This window comes from Hypoxylon fragiforme (genome assembly GCF_022984875.1).
Source record: "Hypoxylon fragiforme strain CBS 206.31 chromosome Unknown GGS25scaffold_8, whole genome shotgun sequence".
Classification (NCBI taxonomy): domain Eukaryota; kingdom Fungi; phylum Ascomycota; class Sordariomycetes; order Xylariales; family Hypoxylaceae; genus Hypoxylon; species Hypoxylon fragiforme.
Window position 1 is genome coordinate 3002011 of NW_026054763.1, and position 21361 is coordinate 3023371.

A 21361-nucleotide genomic window follows, 5' to 3' on the forward strand; every position below is an offset into this window, starting at 1 on the left:
GCTTTGCTGTCTTAGTAAGCTTGATATCAACTCTCGGGGGTTTTGGCATTGGATGCCAGGTAGCTAAATCCGGGGAGGAGATTGGTTCCACGATATGCAAATCTCATGATCGTCGCAGGGTAAAGCATTGACAAAGCGTAACAATAACTGCAGTCGTGGGTGGTGTTGGTAAGAACCTACAGTTTTGAACCCTCCTCACCGTCTGATAACTATCATTACACGATGATGAATTTGCTGCTCGAACCAACACCCGCTGATTCGGGCAAAGTTTCGAGGGTAACACCCGAAGATTAACTGTCTCCTACGTCAAGAGTAGGCTGTTGAAGTTTGTCAACTTAGAATCTTTGCAGGTTTTCAGCCAATTTTGGTAATGTATTGACCGGTCTCTGAGGTGAAAGCGGAATAGCCTATAGGGACCTCCCCTGGGCTCTTGATGAGAGATCTCACTCTTCAGTGACCCAGGATATAACATCGTTTTCCATCCAATGGTCGGGGTTGATTCGTGGCATCCAATTTATCACAAGAAGCAAAACAGAAAAGATACGAATCGTGCTCAATGCCAGCATCGCAAATAGGCGGCTATGCCCACCGACGACCGGATACAGCAGAGACCTGGTCGGTAAGATCGTTTTAAGGCTGACCACCTACATAGTTCCTTGTTAGTTTCAAGTTGCCGGCCGCGTCTTGATAATGCCTGTCGAGAAGCTTTCTACCCAACCCAGAGAACTGATGCCGATGCTCCACGGAGAATCTAAACCTCACAGCAGTGCCCTGAAAGGTATGTAGGTCGAAGATCTCGACAGTAGCGCGGTGATGCTTACTTTCTTACAAACGAACGGACTTTTCTTTCCAGCCGAGAAAAAAAATCGTGAGGTAATTGTAAGCTTCAAGTGTGAGATAAGGGATATTGCCGTGATGGTCGACGGCAATGTAGAGTCCTATGTCGTATAACGCTAATGCAACATTATCTAACCCAACAGTTACGTTGGCTATACGCTCGAAGAATCGTCGTTATGAAGTGGCCATGAGCATACGCTTTGACATCACTTTGCGAATTGAATGGGATAGAATATGCGAGTGTGAAACAGCTACGCAGATAGACAGCAACATGATACAAGATCGAGGGACTTTCCTTACCTGGTATAAAATAGGCCTCCTCTTGGTCGTATATAGCCTGATATAACGCTTTGTAATAGAAAACGAACCTCAAAGGCTACGCTGATTATTTACTCATTGATGTATTAGAAAAGATTGCAATAAATCTGTTTCTTTCAACAGTAAACACCATGGTCTCGAAAACCAAGTCCCCTGCCTTGCTCGTATTTGGGCCCCACGGCAGTCTGCCCTCCCCGGAGCTTCTCGAAGAGCTCCGTCAGCACTTTATCCCACATCGACGTCTTTGCCAAGCTGTCAGAGATTTGCCAAGCCACTGGCAGGATCTTCTCAACTTCGATCCTGAGTTACAAGGCGTACCTGGGGAAAATGGCTTGAATGGTCTCACGCACTGGCTCGAGACCGGCGACCTATCACAGGTCCAGGCCTACGGGGAAGCCAATATAGTCTCGATGCCCCTTATGATGGTTCTCCAGATCGCTACATACCTACGATTTGTACTCGTCAACGAAGACTGGCTAGTGCATAAAGGGGTCATGGAGAGTGTGAAAGCAGGCGGCGTTCAGGGATTCTGCCTTGGATTCCTTACTGCGGCCGCCGTTGCCTACTCTCCAGTCATCGAGAACATTGCAACGTATTTCGCGGTTGGCCTCCGTTTGGCAGTCTGCATTGGTGCTTACGTGGACAAGAACGGAGTTTATGCTAGCCCCCAGACTAACAGGACTGCTAGCTTTGCCGTTCGCTGGAAAGTTCCGGAGATGAGCAGAGATAAGATCGACAACGCGCTGCAAAAACATGCATCTGTAGGTTTCTCTTTTCTTTTTCGTGCACAACGTGACAATATTGACATAGAACACACTCAGGCGTATGTCTCATGTATCAATGATGATTCATGTGTGACTATAACCTGCGGCATCAAGGAGGAAGAACCACTGCGGCAAGAGCTTCACGCCCAAGGGTTGCGAGTCAAAAGTATTGAGATCCATGGCCGCTTCCATTCTGAGGGGTCCTATTCATCAGCAATTAGCAAGCTCCGCGAGTTCACGTTTGCAAGAAAGGAAACTCAGTTCCCATCACCAAGCGAGCTATGTGTCCCTTTGCGGTCAAATATAACTGGGAAGATTATCACTAAGGAGACAGTACAAGATATAGCCGTGCGGAGCCTTCTGGGTTATACGGCCGATTGGTGTAAGACTATCAAAGGCGCTGTCGACGCGATCTCGGATAGGGATTCCACCGTCATATTGGTCGGGTTTACTGAGAACATTATACCTCCACAACTTATTCAGACAGCTGGACTTCATATCACTTCGCTGCCAAGTTTTGGTGTTTCAGCAAGCAAAACAACAGCAACTCATACAAATGGAGTAACACCCCCCAACACGCATGACATCCCGCGGGGATCAACAAACGGACCCAATGGCATGTCACTTCACGTAAACGGAACCACGACAAATGGAACGAATCATGCGCATAATGATCAATATGCACAGTATCCTCCACATTCAGTGGCAGTCGTAGGCATGGCCTGCCGCTTCCCAGGTGCAGAATCTGTGGACGAATTTTGGAATTTGCTCTTATCAGGGGTATCCAAGGTAGAAGCGCCACCAGAGGAACGCCTGACTCTGAACGACTCCCGGATTGAAGGCCGTGGCGACATGAAGTGGTGGGGAAACTTTCTCCAGCACGCAGACACATTTGATCACCGCTTCTTCAAGAAATCGGCCAGGGAGGCACTTTCGTGGGACCCGGATAAGCGCCTCCTTTTGGAGGTTGCTTACCAGGCCCTAGAGTCGTCCGGGCATTTCAGTAGCGGTCCCGATAGCCCTAAAGACTACGGTTGCTACATCGGTGCTGTGGCCAACAACTACTATGATAATGTGTCATGCCATCCGCCGACAGCCTATTCGATGTTAGGGACATCCCGTGCTTTCTTCAGTGGGCGTATAAGCCATCAATTTGGGTTTACTGGACCTGCCATGTCGATCGACACGGCTTGTTCCTCGTCGCTAGTAGCTATCCATGCAGCCTGTCGCGCCATACAGGCTGGCGAGTGCACGCGTGCTGTGGCCGGCGGTACCAACGTAATCACCAGCCCTTTCGATTATCAGAACCTTGCCGCCGCTGGGTTTCTTAGTCCCACGGGCCAGTGCAAGCCTTTTGACGCAGGGGCGGATGGTTACTGCCGCGGTGAGGGTGTTGCCGCAGTCGTACTAAAAAAGCTGGATCTTGCCGTAGCGGAAGGTGACCATATCCTGGGTGTTATCACTGGCTCGGCTGTCAACCAGAACTTCAATGACAACCACATCACGGTGCCATGCTCGTCTTCTCAAACAACGGCGTACCAAAATGCGATAAAGCTCGCGGGGGCAGAGCCCGAAACTGTATCTTATGTTGAGGCACACGGGACTGGCACCCAAGTAGGTGACCCTATCGAGTGCGAAAGTATTCGAAACGCCTTTGGCGGATCTCACCGGCCTAGTACCCTTTACTTTGGCTCGGTGAAGGGGCATATCGGGCACACCGAAGCATCTGCGGGCGTTGCCGGTCTCATCAAGGTGCTCATGATGATGCAACACAAAACTATTCTAGGCCAGGCTAGCTTTTCCAATCTCAACCCCAAAATTCCTGCCTTAGAGCCCGACAGGATGGAGATTCCCCGTTACACCAAGGCGTGGGATGCTCCATCGCGTTTAGCATGTGTAAACAGCTACGGAGCCGCTGGTAGCAATGCCGTTGTTGCCGTCCAGCAAGCCCCAGATACGAGTGATTATGAAGGTCCAAGGCCCACATCGCGATATCCACTTCTTCTCACGGCGGCTTCTGCAAAGAGTCTCTCCCTGTATGCGGAAGAGCTCTTGGCCTATGTAAAAGGGGTTCTTGCAGGGCAAGCGGGCGTGGTGCCAAACGTCACTTTCAACCTTGCAGACAGAATAAATCCTACTCTTCCTCACACAGTATCTGAGACGGTGACTAGCATCGAAGACCTTGAGAAAGTCCTTCGCGAGGTAGCGTCTGGGTCGAAGAGTTTCCAAAGAGAGGTCTCCAAAGATCCAAAGCCAGTGGTTCTCGTGTTTGGGGGCCAGGACGGCGATGTCATTGGCCTGTCAGAGGAGCTTTACTCAAGCACGGCTCTATTCAGATACCACTTAGATGCATGTGACGAGGCACTGCAACTCCTCGGTTTTGACAGCATCTTCCCGGCTATATTTCAGCGTAAAGCCATAACGAAACTGCCTGTGCTACATGCCGCCCTATTCTCGGTTCAGTATGCCTCTGCGAAGACTTGGATCGACTGCGGAGTAAAGGTAGATGCTATTATTGGCCACAGCTTCGGTCAGTTGACGGCACTCTGTATCTCTGGGTCTCTGTCTCTCCATGACTCCTTGAGATTAGTAGTAGGTCGTGCCAACTTGATCTCCAAACACTGGAGCGGTGACCGCGGATGCATGGTCGCCGTACAAACGAACCAGGACGATATAGCATATATCTTGAAGTCGCTGAAAGATAAGGGGCAGGGCGATGACAAACTGGAAGTGGCTTGCTACAATAGCCAGAGCAGTCAGGTTCTGGCTGGATCCGAATCGGCTATTGACGCTTTAGAGAGCTTTGTGGCGTCTGATGCCAACCTACGGGACATCGTCCGAGTGAAACGGTTGAAAGTCACGCACGCGTTCCATTCCCGCTTCACGGAGGGCCTTTTGCCATATCTCCAGGACCTTGCAAAAAGCCTTTCATGGCAAAAACCAAATATCCACGTTGAGACATGTACGGAATTCGAGACTTATGGGGATCCGGACTATAAGCTCATTCCCGAGCACACAAGGAAGCCCGTATTCTTTGCTCAGGCCGTTGCGAGACTTGCACAGCGGTATCCCGACTGTACGTGGCTGGAGGCTGGTCATGGTGCATCGGTCTTTCAACTGTTGGGCGCATGTCTAAGTACGGGCGCAGCGTCTCGATCCGGCCACAATAGCCGTACCTTTCCGTCCCAGCTCACGGGACCCAAAGCAGGCGATGCTATTTGTGATCTCATAACAGATCTCTGGAAAGCCGGCCACGCGGTAAGGTTTTGGCCTTTCCATCGCAACCAAAGATCAGCGTATAAGTTCCTCGCCGTACCACCGTATCAGTTTGAGAGGAACTCCCACTGGCTACCATTTTCAAAGCCGAAAGAAGTCTTAGACAATGTTGCGGGCGATCCTACGCAGGTGGCAGGAGCTGTAGTCGAGCATAAGTTTATCCACTTAAAGGGATACACGGAACATAACGGCAAGAACCAGGCGAACTTCCTTGTTGATCCGGAGAGCGAGAGGTATAGAACTTTGTTAACGGGCCATATCACATCTGGTCAAGCTCTCGCACCCGTCTCGCTTTATATCGAATTGATTACAAGAGCGGCCATATCCCTTGGTTCGGCCAGTGCATCTTGTTCTTCAATGGTAGCCCGGATTGACTCTTTGGAAATGAAGGCGCCCATCGGGCTTGACAACAGCAAGGATATATTCCTGGTTCTAAGCCCCCTAGGCTCTGCAGTCTGGGAGTTCAAATTTACCAGTCAGCCGAAGAGCAGCGAACAGATCCCTAAGGCAAGTGGAGCAGGTGTTCTTTTGCATACGATTGGGGTCGTGTCGTTATGTGATCGTGCTAACACGACCCTTGCTCAACGATTCAAACGATATGAAGCACTCATAGGTCGCGACCGGTGCCGCTTCATCATGGACCACCCACAGGCCGAGAGAATGCAGGGAAAGCACATATACCAGGCTATCCAGCGCTTGGTGCACTTTGACCCAATGTATCAGGGCATCAAGAGCGTCTCTAACCTGGGCGATGAAGCCGCTGGGAGGGTGATAGCATCAGTCAATCCTAGCCTGAGCCCCGACGAACGATTATACGACACCCCGCTGATTGATAGCCTCATGCAGTATGCGGGCATTCTTGTTAACTACTTCAAGCACCCTAGCGTGGACGAAGTGCTGGTCTGTCTAGGCATCGAGCGTATTGAAACTGGCGGCACCTTCAGTCCAGATGCTGGAGAATGGATCACATATGCTGTCCTGACCGAAGATACCGAGGACCGAACTGAATGCGATGTATATGTTTTTGAGGCGAAAAGTGGAAAGCTGGTCATGACATTTTTGGGCTTTTACTTCATACGTACCTCATCAGCGGTACTAAGCAGGTCTTTGAAGGACGTAAACGGGCCCCAAATACTCTCGAATTCCGTTGCGCAGACCATAAGCCAGAATAAGCCAATAAGAAATGCCTTTCCATTACCATCGAAATCGGTTGTCGAGCCAGCTAGTCAAAATGAGGCCCACCCATCAGCACTTAAACCACCACAGGCATCGAGCAAGCGTGGAGAAGTGATTGGTTTGCTCCAGCGGGTAACCGATATTCCCATCGAAGAGATCATGGACGAGTCCACGCTGGAAGACCTTGGTATTGATTCCCTTTTGGTGACAGAGGTCCTCAATGAGGTCAAGTCTACATTCGGGTTAGATATCGATCTAAATACGTTCCTATTCTTCCCTAACGTGACAGCCATTTACACTCATGTAAATGAGCAATTGAATATCCCAGAATCCGGCAATAGCGATGGGGTAGCAACGGGTTCGATCCCTAATGGGATAAACGGATCAGCTAAAGCCCAGCAGCTGGCGCCCCAGGCCACATCACTGGGAGCAGGAGACGTGCTTCCACTTCCTCGAGCACACGAAGCATTCGACGACCTCGATGGCTTATACGATAGATTTGTCGCTGAAACTGGGGCCAAAGGTTTCTGGACGGAAGTTTATCCACGCCAAGCTAGTCTTGTACTCGCGTACGTGGTTGACGCATTTGCGAAGTTGGGGTGCAATCTTCGCCAACTTTTACCTGGCGATGTGCTACCTACCATTTCACATCTTCCGAGACACAAACAACTCGTACGCCAACTGCATCGCATCCTCGAGGAAGGCGAGCTAGTGACAGTTGACGATAGCACGGAGCCGGTAACTTTCATACGCACGCACAAAGCCGTCGACTCGACACCAGCGTCACAAATCTTGGCCGAGGTTCTCGACAAGTACCCACAACATGCCAACGTTCATAAGCTTGTGCAAGCGACAGGATCGGAATTTGCGGAGTGTCTCACGGGAGCCAAAGACGGATTACAGCTGGTGTTTGGTAATAAGGCCAACAAGAAGAATCTTGACGATGTCTATGAGCATTGGCCGCTCGTGAAATCTGGAACATTGGTGCTTGGCGAATACTTGACTAACCTATTCACCAATCCATTGCCCCGACCCGGTGGAGGCAAGTTCCGGATCTTAGAGATCGGTGCCGGAACCGGGGGTACGACCAAGTACGTCGTCAACCACCTCTTGGAGCAAGGAGTGCCGTTCGAGTACACCTTCACAGATTTATCGTCATCGCTAGTGGCAGCGGCAAAGCGCAACTTCAAGAAGATACCGGGGATGGAGTTTAGAGTGATGGATATCGAGAAGGAGCCTTTGCCAAGCGACACGGGCGCGTACCATGTCATCATATCGACAAACTGTATCCATGCGACTCAGAACCTGACGCATTCACTCACCAACATTCGCCGCATGCTTAGGCCGGACGGTGTTGTCACGTTGGTAGAGATCACACGTAACATGTTCTGGTTAGACATTGCTGTCGGCCTATTTGAGGGCTGGTGGCTGTTTAAAGATGGTCGGGAGCATGCGGTTGCTAGCGAGACACTTTGGGATAAGTCCATGCGCAGTGCTGGCTTCGTTGACGTAGCATGGACGAGCGGTCGGGAGCCCGAAGCTAATACGATTCGGGTCGTTGTAGGCTTTGCTGGAGCATCGTAGATATACACTAGTAGGCTCTACTTGCAGAAATGACACCCATTAAATAAAGTCATTAAAGCCATCCATGTATATCAATATCCGACCGATTAAGGATAATTATAAATGAATCTTCTTTGGATATTCCCATGGATGTATTTTGACCGTCCTATTTATTGGTAGGTAAATAGCCTATCGAACATGTCGACGAGGAGTCCTCGTATAATTATTGCAACCTCTTACTAAATACTTTGGGGAGGGGGAAACGGAGACGGAGACGGAGACAGGACAACACATGTTGTTAAAATTACTCCAACGTAAAATTACTTACCTAGGTAGGTAGGTAGGTAAGTACATAGTCATAGATACATATGTAGGTACCTACCAGACCTAAGTTAGGTGGCCGGGATTATCAATTTATATGAAGTTGGATTCTGGATCTACGTACACAGAAACCAATTAAATATTGAGATGGAAGTCTTGGAGAAAGTTAACAAAAATAGGTATCTACTTAGAAGGCAACATTTCTAGATTAGCTTATCCCTAGTGTATCTAGGCACCTACATCTCGGTAGGCAGGTAGGTAGGTAAGTTACATAGTAGTATTTACCTAACCTAGGTACCTAAGAGCCTGCCATGCGATCATGCAGCTGACAGGTAGATAAGGCAATTAAGGCAATTAAGGCGGGTGCAAGCAAGCAAAGTGGGGGTTGGTATAGTTAGTACCTGCACTACATACCAAGTAGAGCACCGGTCAAATTTAGGGGCGTATCTAGGCTTATTTTGGCCCAATTATTCTTAAAGATCAATTCAATCTACTCTACATGACGTACCACCCCAGCACTGTAATATCCGATTAAGTTCCAAAGTTCAAATGTTGCCAAAGAAATTAATGAATTCTAGAAATCTATCAGATGCACCTCGGGTAATACATGACAACTTCAATGTTCGTTTAGCTATATTTGAAATCTGGTACCAGCACATCAAACACAAAGTAGAATGCCTACCTACATGCTATATTTACATAACATGACTTACATACCTCATGTATGTACTGTAAATAAGTAATGATGCTATATACATAGTAACACCTACTAACGCTAGGTACATATGTACCCTCTAATCCGAACATACATAACCTGCATACCTTAGATGCACACATATTGCATTTGTAGGAGCAAACCACCCGCCATCAGAAAAAAAAGGAAAACCAGTCGTCCCTACTAAATCGTCATCCGAAAGCGCGCCGTCTTGGCATTCAGAATCCGTCGATCGTTGGTTTTTGGCACACGAACTATCTTGGCATGCTTCTTGGCAACAGGACGGAAGAAACGGCATGGTGTTGCAATGTTTAGTTAAAAATAGGAGCCTTCTTCCTGATTTTGAGATGTAATGTTTGATGTTTCTTTTCCAACTATTCGCCTCCAAGTCGCCACCCTCTGCTCCGTCCCCTAGGCTCTTTAATACGCCAAATACGTACGATGGGATCATTTTGTGCTTATGTGTAATATCGCAATAGCCAACTTTCGTTACTATTCTGGTTTTTCATTCTCATTCCTATAACTCATTGTAAACCGATTTCGAAACTCATTCCCTTATCCCTCTACACACTTTAATCTCATCCAATCCTTCTTTTTTATTTTTCACTCCCTTTTTCCATTATCACCTAAGACGGGGACCAGGGGGGATTACGCGTACAAATACAACGGTGCTTAAATCGTGTTGTGGGGTAACAAGCGATTTGGGTTACTTCCCATCGCGTGCGTGCGCTTCAAACTTTCCACGAAGAGACAAAGAGATTGAATTATGATTATGATTATGGACAAACTTCCTCGCCAAATCACCTCGAGTCCATACGTTTCGATGGTTTTAGCACGGAGACGGCCGCTCTTGCTTTTGGGCTTGCCGTTATTTCTCATAGGTTCGTCTTGTTTATTTATTCTACCTATCTATCTACTATCTGTTATATCTGTTACTTGATTTGAATCGGTCTTGGCATCTAAGATCTAAGCCGTCCCTTGTTGTATTGCGCTGTGCGACTAATCGCTTCCTGTTTCTAGTTCTGTTTTTTTCCGGCAGCGTCAACGTCGATAGTGAGTGGAGTCATAAACTGGATAGCTTTGGCGACAATTTCAAGGCCGGTGTTACTTATGTCACTGGCAATGGTACTGTTCAAGTTACTTATCCCTCGACCAATGCACCTTCGAATACATCCTCGACCTTCCATGCCTTTCCTAGCGAGCTATCCAGCGGCGCTACTAGCACCACCATAAAAAGCAAGCCATACTCTCGTCCCGGCTTCGAATTGCCACTCGCCAAGGGGATACCACTTCGCATTATGGCGCTTGGCGCCTCCACCACCCGTGGCGACAGTCCCGAAGAAGGTATCGATAACAATGGTTTTCGCCGACCGCTCCGCGAAAAGCTCACATCCATCGGTAATAAGGTCAATTATGTTGGTACTCAGCGACTCGGGAATATGACGGATAACGACATTGAAGCCTATCCCGGTGTAGTTACTGCCACCATCCATGCAAATGCCGAGAGGGCTGTTCCCAAATCAAAGCCAAACCTTTTCCTTGTCAACGCTGGATCTAACGATTGCTTTCAACACGTCGATATTGATAATTTTTACAAGCGATACGATGCTTTAGTGCAGTACCTCCTCCAATCTTCACCAAGGGCTACTGTCATCATATGTACGATCCTACCTACCTGGGATACGCGATTTAATGGCAGGGAGGATGTCTGGAGAGTGAATCCTCAGATTCGGAGACTAGCGCAAATATATAAATCGCAAGAGTTGCCAGTGGTGCTCGCCGAATTACAAGGTCCAGACGGAATACAAGATGGAAACCTGGCTTCCGATGGTATGCACCCCGGAACTCCTGGCTACGAAATGATGGCTACCAAAATGTACGAAGCCATTGTGGAGGCAGATTCCAAAGGGTATCTACAACCTCCGGAGCCCGTCCAAGGAATCCTTGACGACGGTGACGATGAGCGAAAGGACGAGGACTACAAGAAATGGGTTGACGAGAAGAGGAAGATGGATGAGGCTCTAGCAGCGGCTGAACAGAGAGAGATTACCAGGATGATGGCGGAATTAAAAAAGGCGAGAGAAGAAGGGCCAGTAAAAAAGGATAGAGATACCCGATTACGGCGGCATCCCAAGATGCTCTTCTAATCCATACAGCGGACAAGCGGGTTCTTAGTCTCAAGACAACCGGGCATTTTTCTAATAGTTTTGCCCGTACGAAGTCACGGCCTCATTGTTATTGTACACAGATACTATGTAGACTACGTACCTAACCTACCTAATAATTGTACCCCAGAGGGTTTTGATTTCAAAACATTTCCAAATCCTTCCCGCCCTTAGTGGCACTTGGGAGTTCCGAGGTCATACGACACCCCACAAGCGCATGCATTAGTACGACCCAATTTGTGGTTGTCGTTGGTGCAGATATCAGGAGTTCATCTAACTCACCTTTCACGGCATAACTGGGTACATAAGAATTCAAGTTTTGAGTATCGACAAGGAGACCACAACATTTGAACATACCTAGTATCCATGAGTACTTACTACATGTGCACTATAAAATTGAATCAACATCATAAGGTGGTCTTCTCTACCCTAGATACTACTAACCTAGGCACATAGTATCATGGTGTAGGTACTACCTTACTACTACTAGGTAGGTAGTAATCAATACTTTAGGTGCCTGTTGTGCCTGACAGTGCCTGTGTAATAATAGAAAAGGTTCGTACTATGAGGGTACTAGGTAGTCTGAATAAAAGTCTACTATCAATGTCTATCATAGTACTATGTAGGGGTGATAAATAAGGTTATTCATGTGCCACTGAGGCACGCGAGCTTGAATTGAGTTTGATCCCACACAATTGGATGCAATTGCTATTGGTCAAGAAGCTTAGCTTGCTACTACATGGTAGCTTGGTAACTATCTTTAGCGAGGTTACCAGGCACCTGAGCTACCTGAGCTTATGTATCAACAAGCATTCTGGAAAAAAACGGCACAGCAACAATCGACAGCTGGGCAATCTATACATAGTAACTTAACTTGAATCGATCGCAATATTTATCGATCGTCCTCCACTTCACTTACTTAGTCTGTACATACAAAACTCGAAACACAAAACACGTCTCGTTATAATATATCTGCAACTTCTGTCTGACCTATTCTTACATACCTATACCCGTACATGTCAGCTGCATGTTAGGAGTAAAAAAAGTCGGGGTAAGAAATCTGACACGGTGAAAGGAGATGCTAATGTATGGAGATGAAGATCTTGTCTTAAATTTATAAGATCATTATGACAATTCATTTGTAATAGTCTTTTCCCCCAACCTCTCGACCTCCTTACTTCTCTCCCTTGTGATGGCCAGCCAAACCAGCATAGCAAGCAGCCAGCCCGACCCACGACAATTACGACTCATTGCCGCTTCCGCGCAAGCCAACGAAGCTAGAATCCGCGATATATTAGAGGAGGATCCACCTTGGACTTCTACCACAGACCATGACGCGTTGCGCCAATCCCTTCAGAAGGCCGCGGCGCGTGGCAAGCTATCCATCGTCCAGCTGCTACTCGATCATGGTGCTGAGGTGAACCCCAGGCGCGAAACTGAAGTCCCTGCTCTAGTCAAGGCTGCCGAAGGAGGACAAGCCGATGTTGTGGCCGAGCTACTAAGGCGCGGCGCTGATCCTAACGGGAGCAATCGAAATGGTCAGACTGCGTTGTTCAGCGCATGCTTGAAGGGACATAATAAAGTGGTCGAAATCCTTTTGGGTGGGCGCGCAAATGTTGAGGCGCAAGATAAGGAAAAAAGATCTCCCTTGTTGTTTTTAGCATCAGAAAAGCCCGGCAAGGGGAAATGGACGATTGAGACCCTGAAACTACTTTTAAGTCACGGGGCGAACCTCGAGGTGAAGGATCAAATCGGTCGAACACCGCTGCTGTGGGCTGCTACCAATGGCAATTTTGAACTTGCCCGTATCCTCCTGGAGAATCATGCAAACATCACCGCCACGAATAATCGGGGGCGAACTCCGCTACATCTTGCAGCTGAGGGCAACCATAAGGGGCAACATGAAGATATGGTAAAGCTTCTCCTGAGTCATGGAGCCGATTCTTGTGCTATCAGTGATGGAGGCTGGACACCACTCCACAATGCCGCTCAAAGTGGCTACGCCCCAGTAGTCAAGCTATTGCTAGAAGCCAATGCCAATGTGAATGCTGAACTTTCCAATGGGATGACGCCTTTACATTGGGCAGCTTTCAATGGATCCGAGGACATTGTGCGCCTCATATTAACTCGGCCTGATGTTAATTTAGCCATCAAGGATAGCTTTAATCGGACAGCTATGCTATGCGCTGCCGAGAAAAATCATCCCGAGATTGTACAGTTGCTATCACCTGCACGAGCTGCTGACCGACTATCGCCAGTGGCGCAAAAAGCTTGTGAAGCCTCCGAGGCCACCGTCGTCGACTTTGGCGAGTTTGAAAAACGGCAGCTCGTCTCTAAGTACTCCGTGTATGATCTGCTGTACGGATGGGATCATGAAAATGACAAACCAAAGATATCTACTTTGACGAAAAATATCAAATACAAGCCAGATTTCAGATGGATACATTTGCCAGCCAACAATGTACAACTTCACCGAGCCTTCCTATTGTAATACAAGGAACTAACACGTTATTATAGATTGCATGGGTTGAGGTATTTGAACATTTTCAGTTGTGTACCGATGTTAGCTCACCACTCATTAGACCCTTCTTGCGAAATCCTTCATCGAGGCAGGACACCGAGACATCGAAGCTTTTAAAGCGTTGGAGAAATGTTTCGACCAGGAACATCGTGGGCCGCTTGCCCATGCGCATTTCATGAGGACGTCGTCATATCGTATTACTTCGCCTCGCGCTGGTGTCCAAGATAAAAAGGACGAAAAATCATTTTTAGCTCCATTATCTGAAGAATCATCTGATGCTACAGTAAGGTCGAGCCAAAATGGGGATGATTTAACGCCTAACAAGCAGAGCGAGTTTTTCGAGGATGAGACACCCTCTAAAAAGAAGAGCAAATCGGAACAATTCGCAGAGCGGCATCCCAAGAGGCAGAAAAGAGCCAAAGGCCCTCCTGGGAATCCGCCCTATAAGCAAGATAGCACAACCAGCAACTCGAGCAATAAAATCCAAGCTGCGCTTGCTTGGGATTCGTCTAGGTTCGCAACCTCGAATGGGAAAATGGTTTTATTCGTAAGAGCACATTATTCATGAAGTATGGGTAGTGAACAAAAAGGCTAACTTGCGGAGATGCCTTTCTTGCATTACGAGACAGATGAGCGGCGGCGGAAAATGAGTAGAGCTATTAAAAACGCACGCGATGGTCGAAACATCGTAGACAACTCTTCCCGAGATTCTCTCATTGTCAACGCATATCTCAATAACACACCCCCTCTTCATCCACGCAGGACCCTTGACCAGTTTTTCTACCACGGTATCGATACGTCCGTCAGGGATACAGACCAAGTTGTCTATCGATATTGCGAAAGGCATGGCGTAGAACCCAAAGTTTTCATGGTCGACCAGTTGTGGCTTTGGATAATTGGGAAAGGTGAGTGCTTTATTCCAGGATACTCAGGGAGAGCGTGGCTTATATGTCTTAGATCTTATTATTACATGTTTCCCTCAGCGCTGGGACCAGCCTAAACAAGATCCCTTGAATGTTTTAGATGGCATCATTGAGGAAACGAATGCCAAGACGAGACCTCCTATTGGATCTGTTTGGTACGTATCAGACTCTATCTACCCTAATAAGTCGTGCTAACAGGCCATTCGTAGTATGTACTACCGCATTCTCGTATATTGATAGAATGACTTCGTAAGCAAAATCCGGGACTTTGGGCAGATCACTAACATACGCTAGATGACCTGGCGATGCTTATAACTAGCCGTTGTTCCGGTACATTCGACCGGCACCGTCTGGATGATCAAGATTTCCAGTTTTTGGATATGTTTGAGAGCTCAATTGGCCTTGTTACAGACCAAGAAAGCAGATTGTTCCGCCGCTTCAACGATGCCTCGGCACAGTCAGCACAGTGGCTTCACTACCATCGGCGCAGACGTAGTATCAGCAAGCCCGCACGCCTTTCTTCCTTTGGGACCCCGGAAACGTCTGGGGGCGGTGGGATGGACCAATTTCCAGATGCTCTTCTTGATATCGGCGTTGAGACTTCCCTGTTAGCGGAGATTAAGGACATCCGTGATGAACTAGGCATCATCGCCGTTATCTTAGATGCACAGCTAGCGACGCTCGAGGACTTCGAGCTGCAACTCACCGAAGAACTACGTGGCGATGGTTCTAACCGCCGTGCCACCGACGCAGCCGTTGGCGAAATCCGTAAGCGCGGCCGCGAGCAAGTACGTGGACTTGAGATGCGGCAGAAGGACATCTGGAGGATGGATCATCAGGCACAATCTCTATACGACAACCTGACAGATCTACTGGACCTCAAGCAGAAACACTCAAACGCGCTAGAAGCTCGCTTTGCAGGTGACCAGGCGGTAATCGCGGCGAAACAGGGACAGACGATCATGGTATTTACCATCGTGACAATCATATTCCTACCCATGTCCTTCATCGCGGCTTTCTTCGCCATCAACCTCCGCGAGTGGCAGGAGGGCGATGCCCTCAGCATCCCGTACGTAAGTAAGTACATGTTCGGCATTGGCCTCGGGATCAGTATCCCATTGATTGCGATGGCGTTCGCGGTGACGGATATCACGGATGCAGCCAGGGCAGTGTTTGACACCGGGAACCGGTGGTTCTCGTCTTACAAGAACAAAGGGGAGGGGAAAGGGCGCTTTTCACTCAGAAGGGTCAGGTACGAACACCGGGTTACCGCGGATGAAGACGACTTGGTGGAAGAGAGGCAGATCATGCACCCGAAAACTTCAGTCTCGTCACAGCGCGGGCGAGTGGGGGTCGCGGGGACAGACCATCACCACTACCATCAATACCACCACCAGCAGATGGCAGCCGGACTGTCCCCGCGGATGCGGCCTATGTACAGCCGTGGCCGCGACCGCAGCGTCGATATGCATGCCGCATCCCGGCTCTCGCCCGTCTCCGGGTCGCGGAAGGTAAGCTTTGGAGACGCGAACGGCGGCGCCTCATGGGGTAGGCCCAGTCTGGATCGGAACCGGGAAAGGAGGTTAAGCGAGGATTTGGAAAAAGGGCGGAGGGTATATGGGTAAATGTGATATAGGTAATGTAGGAAATGTAGGGAAAAAGGGGGTATAATTAGGTCATGTTATTTTGATGTCTTGGTATCATAAAAGCCCAAGGAATTCTTGGGGGCAATTTGAATACCAATCTGCTTGGTAGGTTCGTAATGATATGCAATCCTCATATTCGAGGAGACTGGGTATTAGATATCTAACCTAGGTGGGCATCTACGCACTACATACGTCGTCTATGAACATAATGGAACATGCGGATTCTGATAATAGCAGACATATGTTTTATCGAAGAAAGAGATTCCTTGATTTGGGATTTAGGAGTAAAGTGAGACAGACATAAAGATTAACCATTCTCAGTGAGTAACAAGAATACAAAAAGATAACACGAACATACCTGTATGTGTCCAATCGCCAGGATGTGTTTACTGTAGATACATGCCAAAAATAGAAAAAGAAATGCATCAGCCGCGAATCGAACGCGGGGCCCATCGATGGCAACGATGGATTTTACCACTAAACCACTGATGCTGCTATGCGGGTTGACCCGCTTATATGTTTTGTACCAGTAAAAGTCCTATATGAAAATACTGCAGTGGCCGCTGACTATCTGCTTAGCCGTTACACCTGCGCTAACTGCATTTAACTACCGCCTACATTAACCTTAGCATGTACCTACCATGTACCTAGGTAATTACCTAGTACTACTAGGTACTAGGTAGTGTAGGCGAACATTGAATTAATTGATTGCCCTTTACACCTACCTACACATTATATCCGCATCACCTCTCGTCTCAGCTTCAGCAGTCAGTCATGTCCAATAGCCCCGAGGACCTCCCAGCCGCATCTCCCATGCCCCCACAAGCGCCTCCCTCGCCGCCGTCGTCCACGCCTTCGCCCATCGCAGCATACGTCAAGCCGCAGCCGCGGGCGCCTCGGTCGCCGGCCCAAGCGGCGCAGATCCGGGTCCAGAATCGGAGGCGCGAGTATCTTGAGCGGAACCCGAGGTACTTTGCGTCCCTGGAGCATGAGCTTGCTGGTGAGATGGATGATTTGATTTGATTTGATTTTTAATTGATTTGTTTTGTCTTTACCTTATACCCAGGTGCCCATTTGCGCTTGAGCGCCATCCATGCACCATGCATTATCTTAATACCTAACCTAGTATCATGTTACAAAGAATCGCGTAAATATCAGAATTGAGGATATCACGTATATCCATCCAAATTATCCAAATTTCTATTTTCTTCATTCTCTCATTCTCTATCTCTTTTATTCATTGATCTTTTTCTTTTTCCTTTTCTTTCCATTATCACCACCCCCACCCCCATCCACCTACTCTAACCCCTGACTAACCCATTTCCCAGACCCTCTCCTCTACGATGCCCTCATCCGGCGCTTCCAATCGCCCGAAGAGCGGGAGACCGAAGGGCGCACGAAAGGGTACTCGCGGGTCCTAGAAGTGGACCTCCTCCGCGGCGAGGCCAAGCTCGCCCAGCTAACCTCCCAGAACCAGCACCAGCACCTCCCCCCTCCCCTTTCCACCCCCTGGCTCCCCGCATCCGCAACCGTAGATGCAGACGCGTATATCCGAGAATACGCCAACGGGACCGACGGCCTCGGGGACGAGCGCAGCAACTTCACCCCCACCGCCACTAACAGCAATCCCCTGCTCCCGCAACAGCCCGAGTCAAAAGACGAAGGCCGCGCGCGCTGGGACAACTTCCTGCGCCGGCGCTTCGTGCTCGGGCGTGACGAGGACTTCGACTACCGCCTCGTGGACGAGAACGACGACCTGGACGCGCTGGAGCGCCGCGAGCTGGAGGATGCGTGGTTCGATGATGAGGATCCGGATTGGGCTGTCGACTCTCCTTTTGTTGCTGACCACCACCTTCAAGAAGGAGGAGGAGGGAGGGTTGACGGTGGTGGTGGGAAGAGGTTAGTGGGGGAGACTGGTATCCAGGATTTTTGAGGATGGAATAGGAAGTTTGGTGTTCTGATACCACCTATCAACCTAACGGTTGTGTACTAACTAATAATACCTCTGTAAACGACGCGAAGTTATAAGAGAGACGGCGCAGGTGCTGACGCAAGAGTAAGAGCAAGAGCAATGTTGACTTTATGCTCTATCACTCCTCCCCACCTTTCTCATGTGCGACGTGTGCTTGCGCTCTAGCTTACGATATATGAATACCTGAGCAAGAAAAGGGGGTCTATCGCCCCAGCCTTTACAGCTCTAGGCGCGCATGGTTTCGTTCGTTGTGGCAGAGTACCTAGGTGCTCATATTAGCAGGGTAAGCATTACGATATTATAGATGTACCAAGGATTGGGAAAGCCCCTCGAAGGAACTGGGATCGCAGGATTTTAGGTTTTCTTTGGCGTTAGGCTGAGCATTTCACAGTGTCGAAGTCACAAGATAGATGTTCAAAATATCAGGTCATGTATTCGATTTATATATACACTATATGAAGTTTACCTAGGTAGAGATAGTAAATAAAGGGGGGTTATATAAAGGCGTGTGAGCCGATTTGTATTTAATCCACCTCAGGCACGGGCAAATGGTCAACAAGTCTCATCCGTAACCCTAGCGCAGCTAGAGCCTTGACTGCATTTTCGTCCCGTAACCTTTCCGTTTCCGCCTGGCTTGTTAATATGAAGTCGTGTTTAAGTAGTAGACCCCCTTCTGTGTAGTTGTATTCCTTTGCTGTCGCGGCATCAGTCTTTTCCAAATCGACTATTAGACTTTGCTTGACACCAAATACGGCATCGGAGGTCTCGTAGGGATCACCGCGCATATAGAGGGCCCTATGTTGCACGATGGGTTAGCTAAGGTTGTAATCTAGCATACCTAAATTTGCCAGTGTATGGCGGAGGCATCGTGTTTGTCACAAAAAATGGGGTTTAAAGATCCGACTCACGTAATTAGATGATCCAAGCCCTCCTTCTCAAACATAAAGTGCAAGTGGGCCGGCCTCCAGCAATGCCGACCCAAGTGCATCAGAAGCTTACCAGCTGGCCCATCGTGTGGGATAGGATAGCTCACAGGTCTTATCCCTTTAAACCAGAAGCGTCCCTCCTTGTCACTCACCATGATACATCGCTCACTGGGTTCTCCGCGGTCTGAGTGTTGCACATCGTAGTGTCCACCGCTGTCTGTTTCCCAAATATCAATCTTGACGCCCTCCAAAGGTTTGCCCGCCGTGTCTTTGACGGTGCATATGCAAAGGAGTGGCTCCCCTTCAGGGTCGGACGACATGGTCGCTCCGCTAGGCAAAGTCGGTGCGTCATGGGTGTGGAAGGGCCCTAGGACGGAGCCTTCGGTGGTTGCTGGAGGCTTCGGGTGGTTGATACTATCAACTAGCAAGGAAAGGCCTAGGATATCAGAGAGAAGGATGAATTCCTAAAGGTTTCACACCGTTAGTCCTCCCGAAACTATGACTTGTCTTTTTTCTTTCCATGTCCTCTCTTTCTCTACATAGCTGCGTAGCTGCGTAGCTACGTAGTATGGTTGGGTGGTTTGCACACATACATGGCGCACATCATCACTGATCTGCCCGCAGCCTACAAGGAAGTTGAGAGCTGCCATCCACTCGTCAGTGCTAAGCCGGGTTTCCCGAGCGAAGTCGTGCAGGTGAGTCACCAATCGCGACATGAGATACCTGAGACGCGGGTTCTGGCATTGCGAGTTGATGCTAATGGTGTTTGGTGTAATATTGTCAATCGTTAAGTCGAGGAGAGTGGGTATCTGTGATGAGGTAGCCATGGCGGTTGATTTGATGAATGCGAAGGAAATAGGAAGAGAGGGAAGAGAAGGAAGAGAAGGAAGAAGAGAAAGAGAAATGTTTAGGTTAAACAATAAACACAAGGAGATTCTTATTCTAATCCCAATATTTGTAATATCTTAAGTTGGTCAACTACCGGTATACCATTCTAGGACAGGCTTAACACTTAACACTGAAGGTTGACTGATGAACGCTTAATGTCCAGTCCATATGTGCTTTGTTTCATACTTATTCGTAGGTGCCTATAGCATGTATAGCATGGTATGAGGAGTCTCAAGTTCCGGCAGTTGATAAGCGGGATTCGATGGCATCTTGGTGGAAGAGGGTGGAAGAAGGTTGACCCTCAAGGGTGATTTGCAGAACGAATGTTACGGCGACTGCCATGCCACCCGTAATACCGAGCATACCGTGTATGACTAATGAAGCAGCTTCAGACTACCTACCTCTCTAGACTGTAGAGGTGTCTACTAGGTATCCTAGGTAGTGCCTAGTGATGTAGCTAAGAGACTTGGAGCCACGGCTAGCAGTAATTGTAATGAATTATTAAGTTTACCTAGGTAGACCAAATAAGCTGACAGACACATTGGCGTTGGTATGTAAACCCTATTATGATGTGGGGTAAATCAATCGATCAATCGATCAATGGGAAGTTTTTAGTGTTGGAATTGGGAAAAGAGGGGGGGATGATGGGTTAGGGAGGAGAGGGGAAACGGGACACAGGGCAGAAGATGCGGGGGAAGATGTAGTTAACTACATATAACTACATATAAAACGATCATTACCTTCTTAGAAGTAGCATCGCGATAAGTGCATACATTGAAATTAGCCAATCAACCTTTGCATATTTCTAAGGAAAAAGTGCCTGGGCATTAGTTACTTATTGATATGCAAGTTTTTACTTTTACATACCTAACCTAGTAGTTATATGTAACCGGTCAACAATGTCGAGAGGTTCTACTATACTAGGTACTGTATGGCAAGACATGGCGGTGCTAACTAAAACTATGTAGGTAAACCCATCACGCCGGCAAGGATCCCGTTGAAGTTCGGGTTTTCACCTATTAAACAATGATATTTATCGCTGGGTTTATACCTGCCTACATGTACCTATCAATGCCCTCTAGTTCACCGAGTTATATCGCTGGTTGCTCACGGCTGTACCAAACCCACATATCCTGATGCTCACGGGACTGCGTTCATATGTATGTGAAGTTGTATCTACCTAATATGTATCATTGATGTATGCACCCAGCCTAGGTATTATATACTTCAATATAACATATCAATGTGCTGTATCATGTAAGTACTCGGCACACTACATACATGCAGCTCAGCCTCAGCCACATCTCGAAACCCACGTGGCACACATAACACCGTACCTATTCACCGGAG

General features: G+C 48.3%; 6 protein-coding genes and 1 non-coding gene across 7 annotated transcripts; 5 read left to right on the forward strand and 2 right to left on the reverse strand.

The window, feature by feature from the left end:
• Window positions 1-1286: 1286 nt before the first annotated feature.
• Window positions 1287-7955, forward strand: GGS25DRAFT_515700 (putative polyketide synthase; the record flags this gene model as incomplete). Its single annotated transcript, XM_049263108.1, has 4 exons — window positions 1287-1916; window positions 1977-2158; window positions 2276-6729; window positions 6829-7955. The coding sequence occupies 4 exons, from the start codon at window positions 1287-1289 to the stop codon at window positions 7953-7955; spliced, it is 6393 nt and encodes a 2130-aa protein (XP_049114290.1).
• Window positions 7956-9330: 1375 nt separating this feature from the next.
• Window positions 9331-11705, forward strand: GGS25DRAFT_505345 (carbohydrate esterase family 3 protein). The gene is made up of 2 exons (XM_049262215.1): window positions 9331-9851; window positions 9991-11705. The coding sequence occupies exons 1-2, from the start codon at window positions 9737-9739 to the stop codon at window positions 11115-11117; spliced, it is 1242 nt and encodes a 413-aa protein (XP_049114291.1). The 5' UTR covers window positions 9331-9736; the 3' UTR covers window positions 11118-11705.
• A 1956-nt stretch (window positions 11706-13661) lies between these two features.
• Window positions 13662-14426, forward strand: GGS25DRAFT_433192 (uncharacterized protein). The gene is made up of 2 exons (XM_049258673.1): window positions 13662-13667; window positions 13718-14426. Exon 2 carries the CDS (start codon window positions 13832-13834, stop codon window positions 14222-14224), a length of 393 nt encoding a protein of 130 aa, XP_049114292.1. The 5' UTR covers window positions 13662-13667; window positions 13718-13831; the 3' UTR covers window positions 14225-14426.
• GGS25DRAFT_505349 (uncharacterized protein) lies at window positions 13718-16519 on the forward strand. Its single transcript, XM_049262216.1, has 3 exons — window positions 13718-14561; window positions 14614-14733; window positions 14874-16519. The coding sequence occupies exons 1-3, from the start codon at window positions 14261-14263 to the stop codon at window positions 16202-16204; spliced, it is 1752 nt and encodes a 583-aa protein (XP_049114293.1). The 5' UTR covers window positions 13718-14260; the 3' UTR covers window positions 16205-16519.
• A 127-nt stretch (window positions 16520-16646) lies between these two features.
• GGS25DRAFT_t90 lies at window positions 16647-16717 on the reverse strand. Its single transcript has one exon. It is a non-coding gene; the product is annotated as a tRNA-Gly (tRNA).
• A 160-nt stretch (window positions 16718-16877) lies between these two features.
• GGS25DRAFT_505351 (coiled-coil domain-containing protein-domain-containing protein) lies at window positions 16878-18604 on the forward strand. Its single transcript, XM_049262217.1, has 2 exons — window positions 16878-17225; window positions 17554-18604. The coding sequence occupies exons 1-2, from the start codon at window positions 17000-17002 to the stop codon at window positions 18156-18158; spliced, it is 831 nt and encodes a 276-aa protein (XP_049114294.1). The 5' UTR covers window positions 16878-16999; the 3' UTR covers window positions 18159-18604.
• GGS25DRAFT_505354 (dioxygenase) lies at window positions 18605-20697 on the reverse strand. Its single transcript, XM_049262218.1, has 3 exons — window positions 19717-20697; window positions 19106-19587; window positions 18605-18992 (listed from the first exon to the last, which is right to left on the reverse strand). Exons 1-3 carry the CDS (start codon window positions 19948-19950, stop codon window positions 18722-18724), a joined length of 987 nt encoding a protein of 328 aa, XP_049114295.1. The 5' UTR covers window positions 19951-20697; the 3' UTR covers window positions 18605-18721.
• Window positions 20698-21361: the final 664 nt, after the last annotated feature.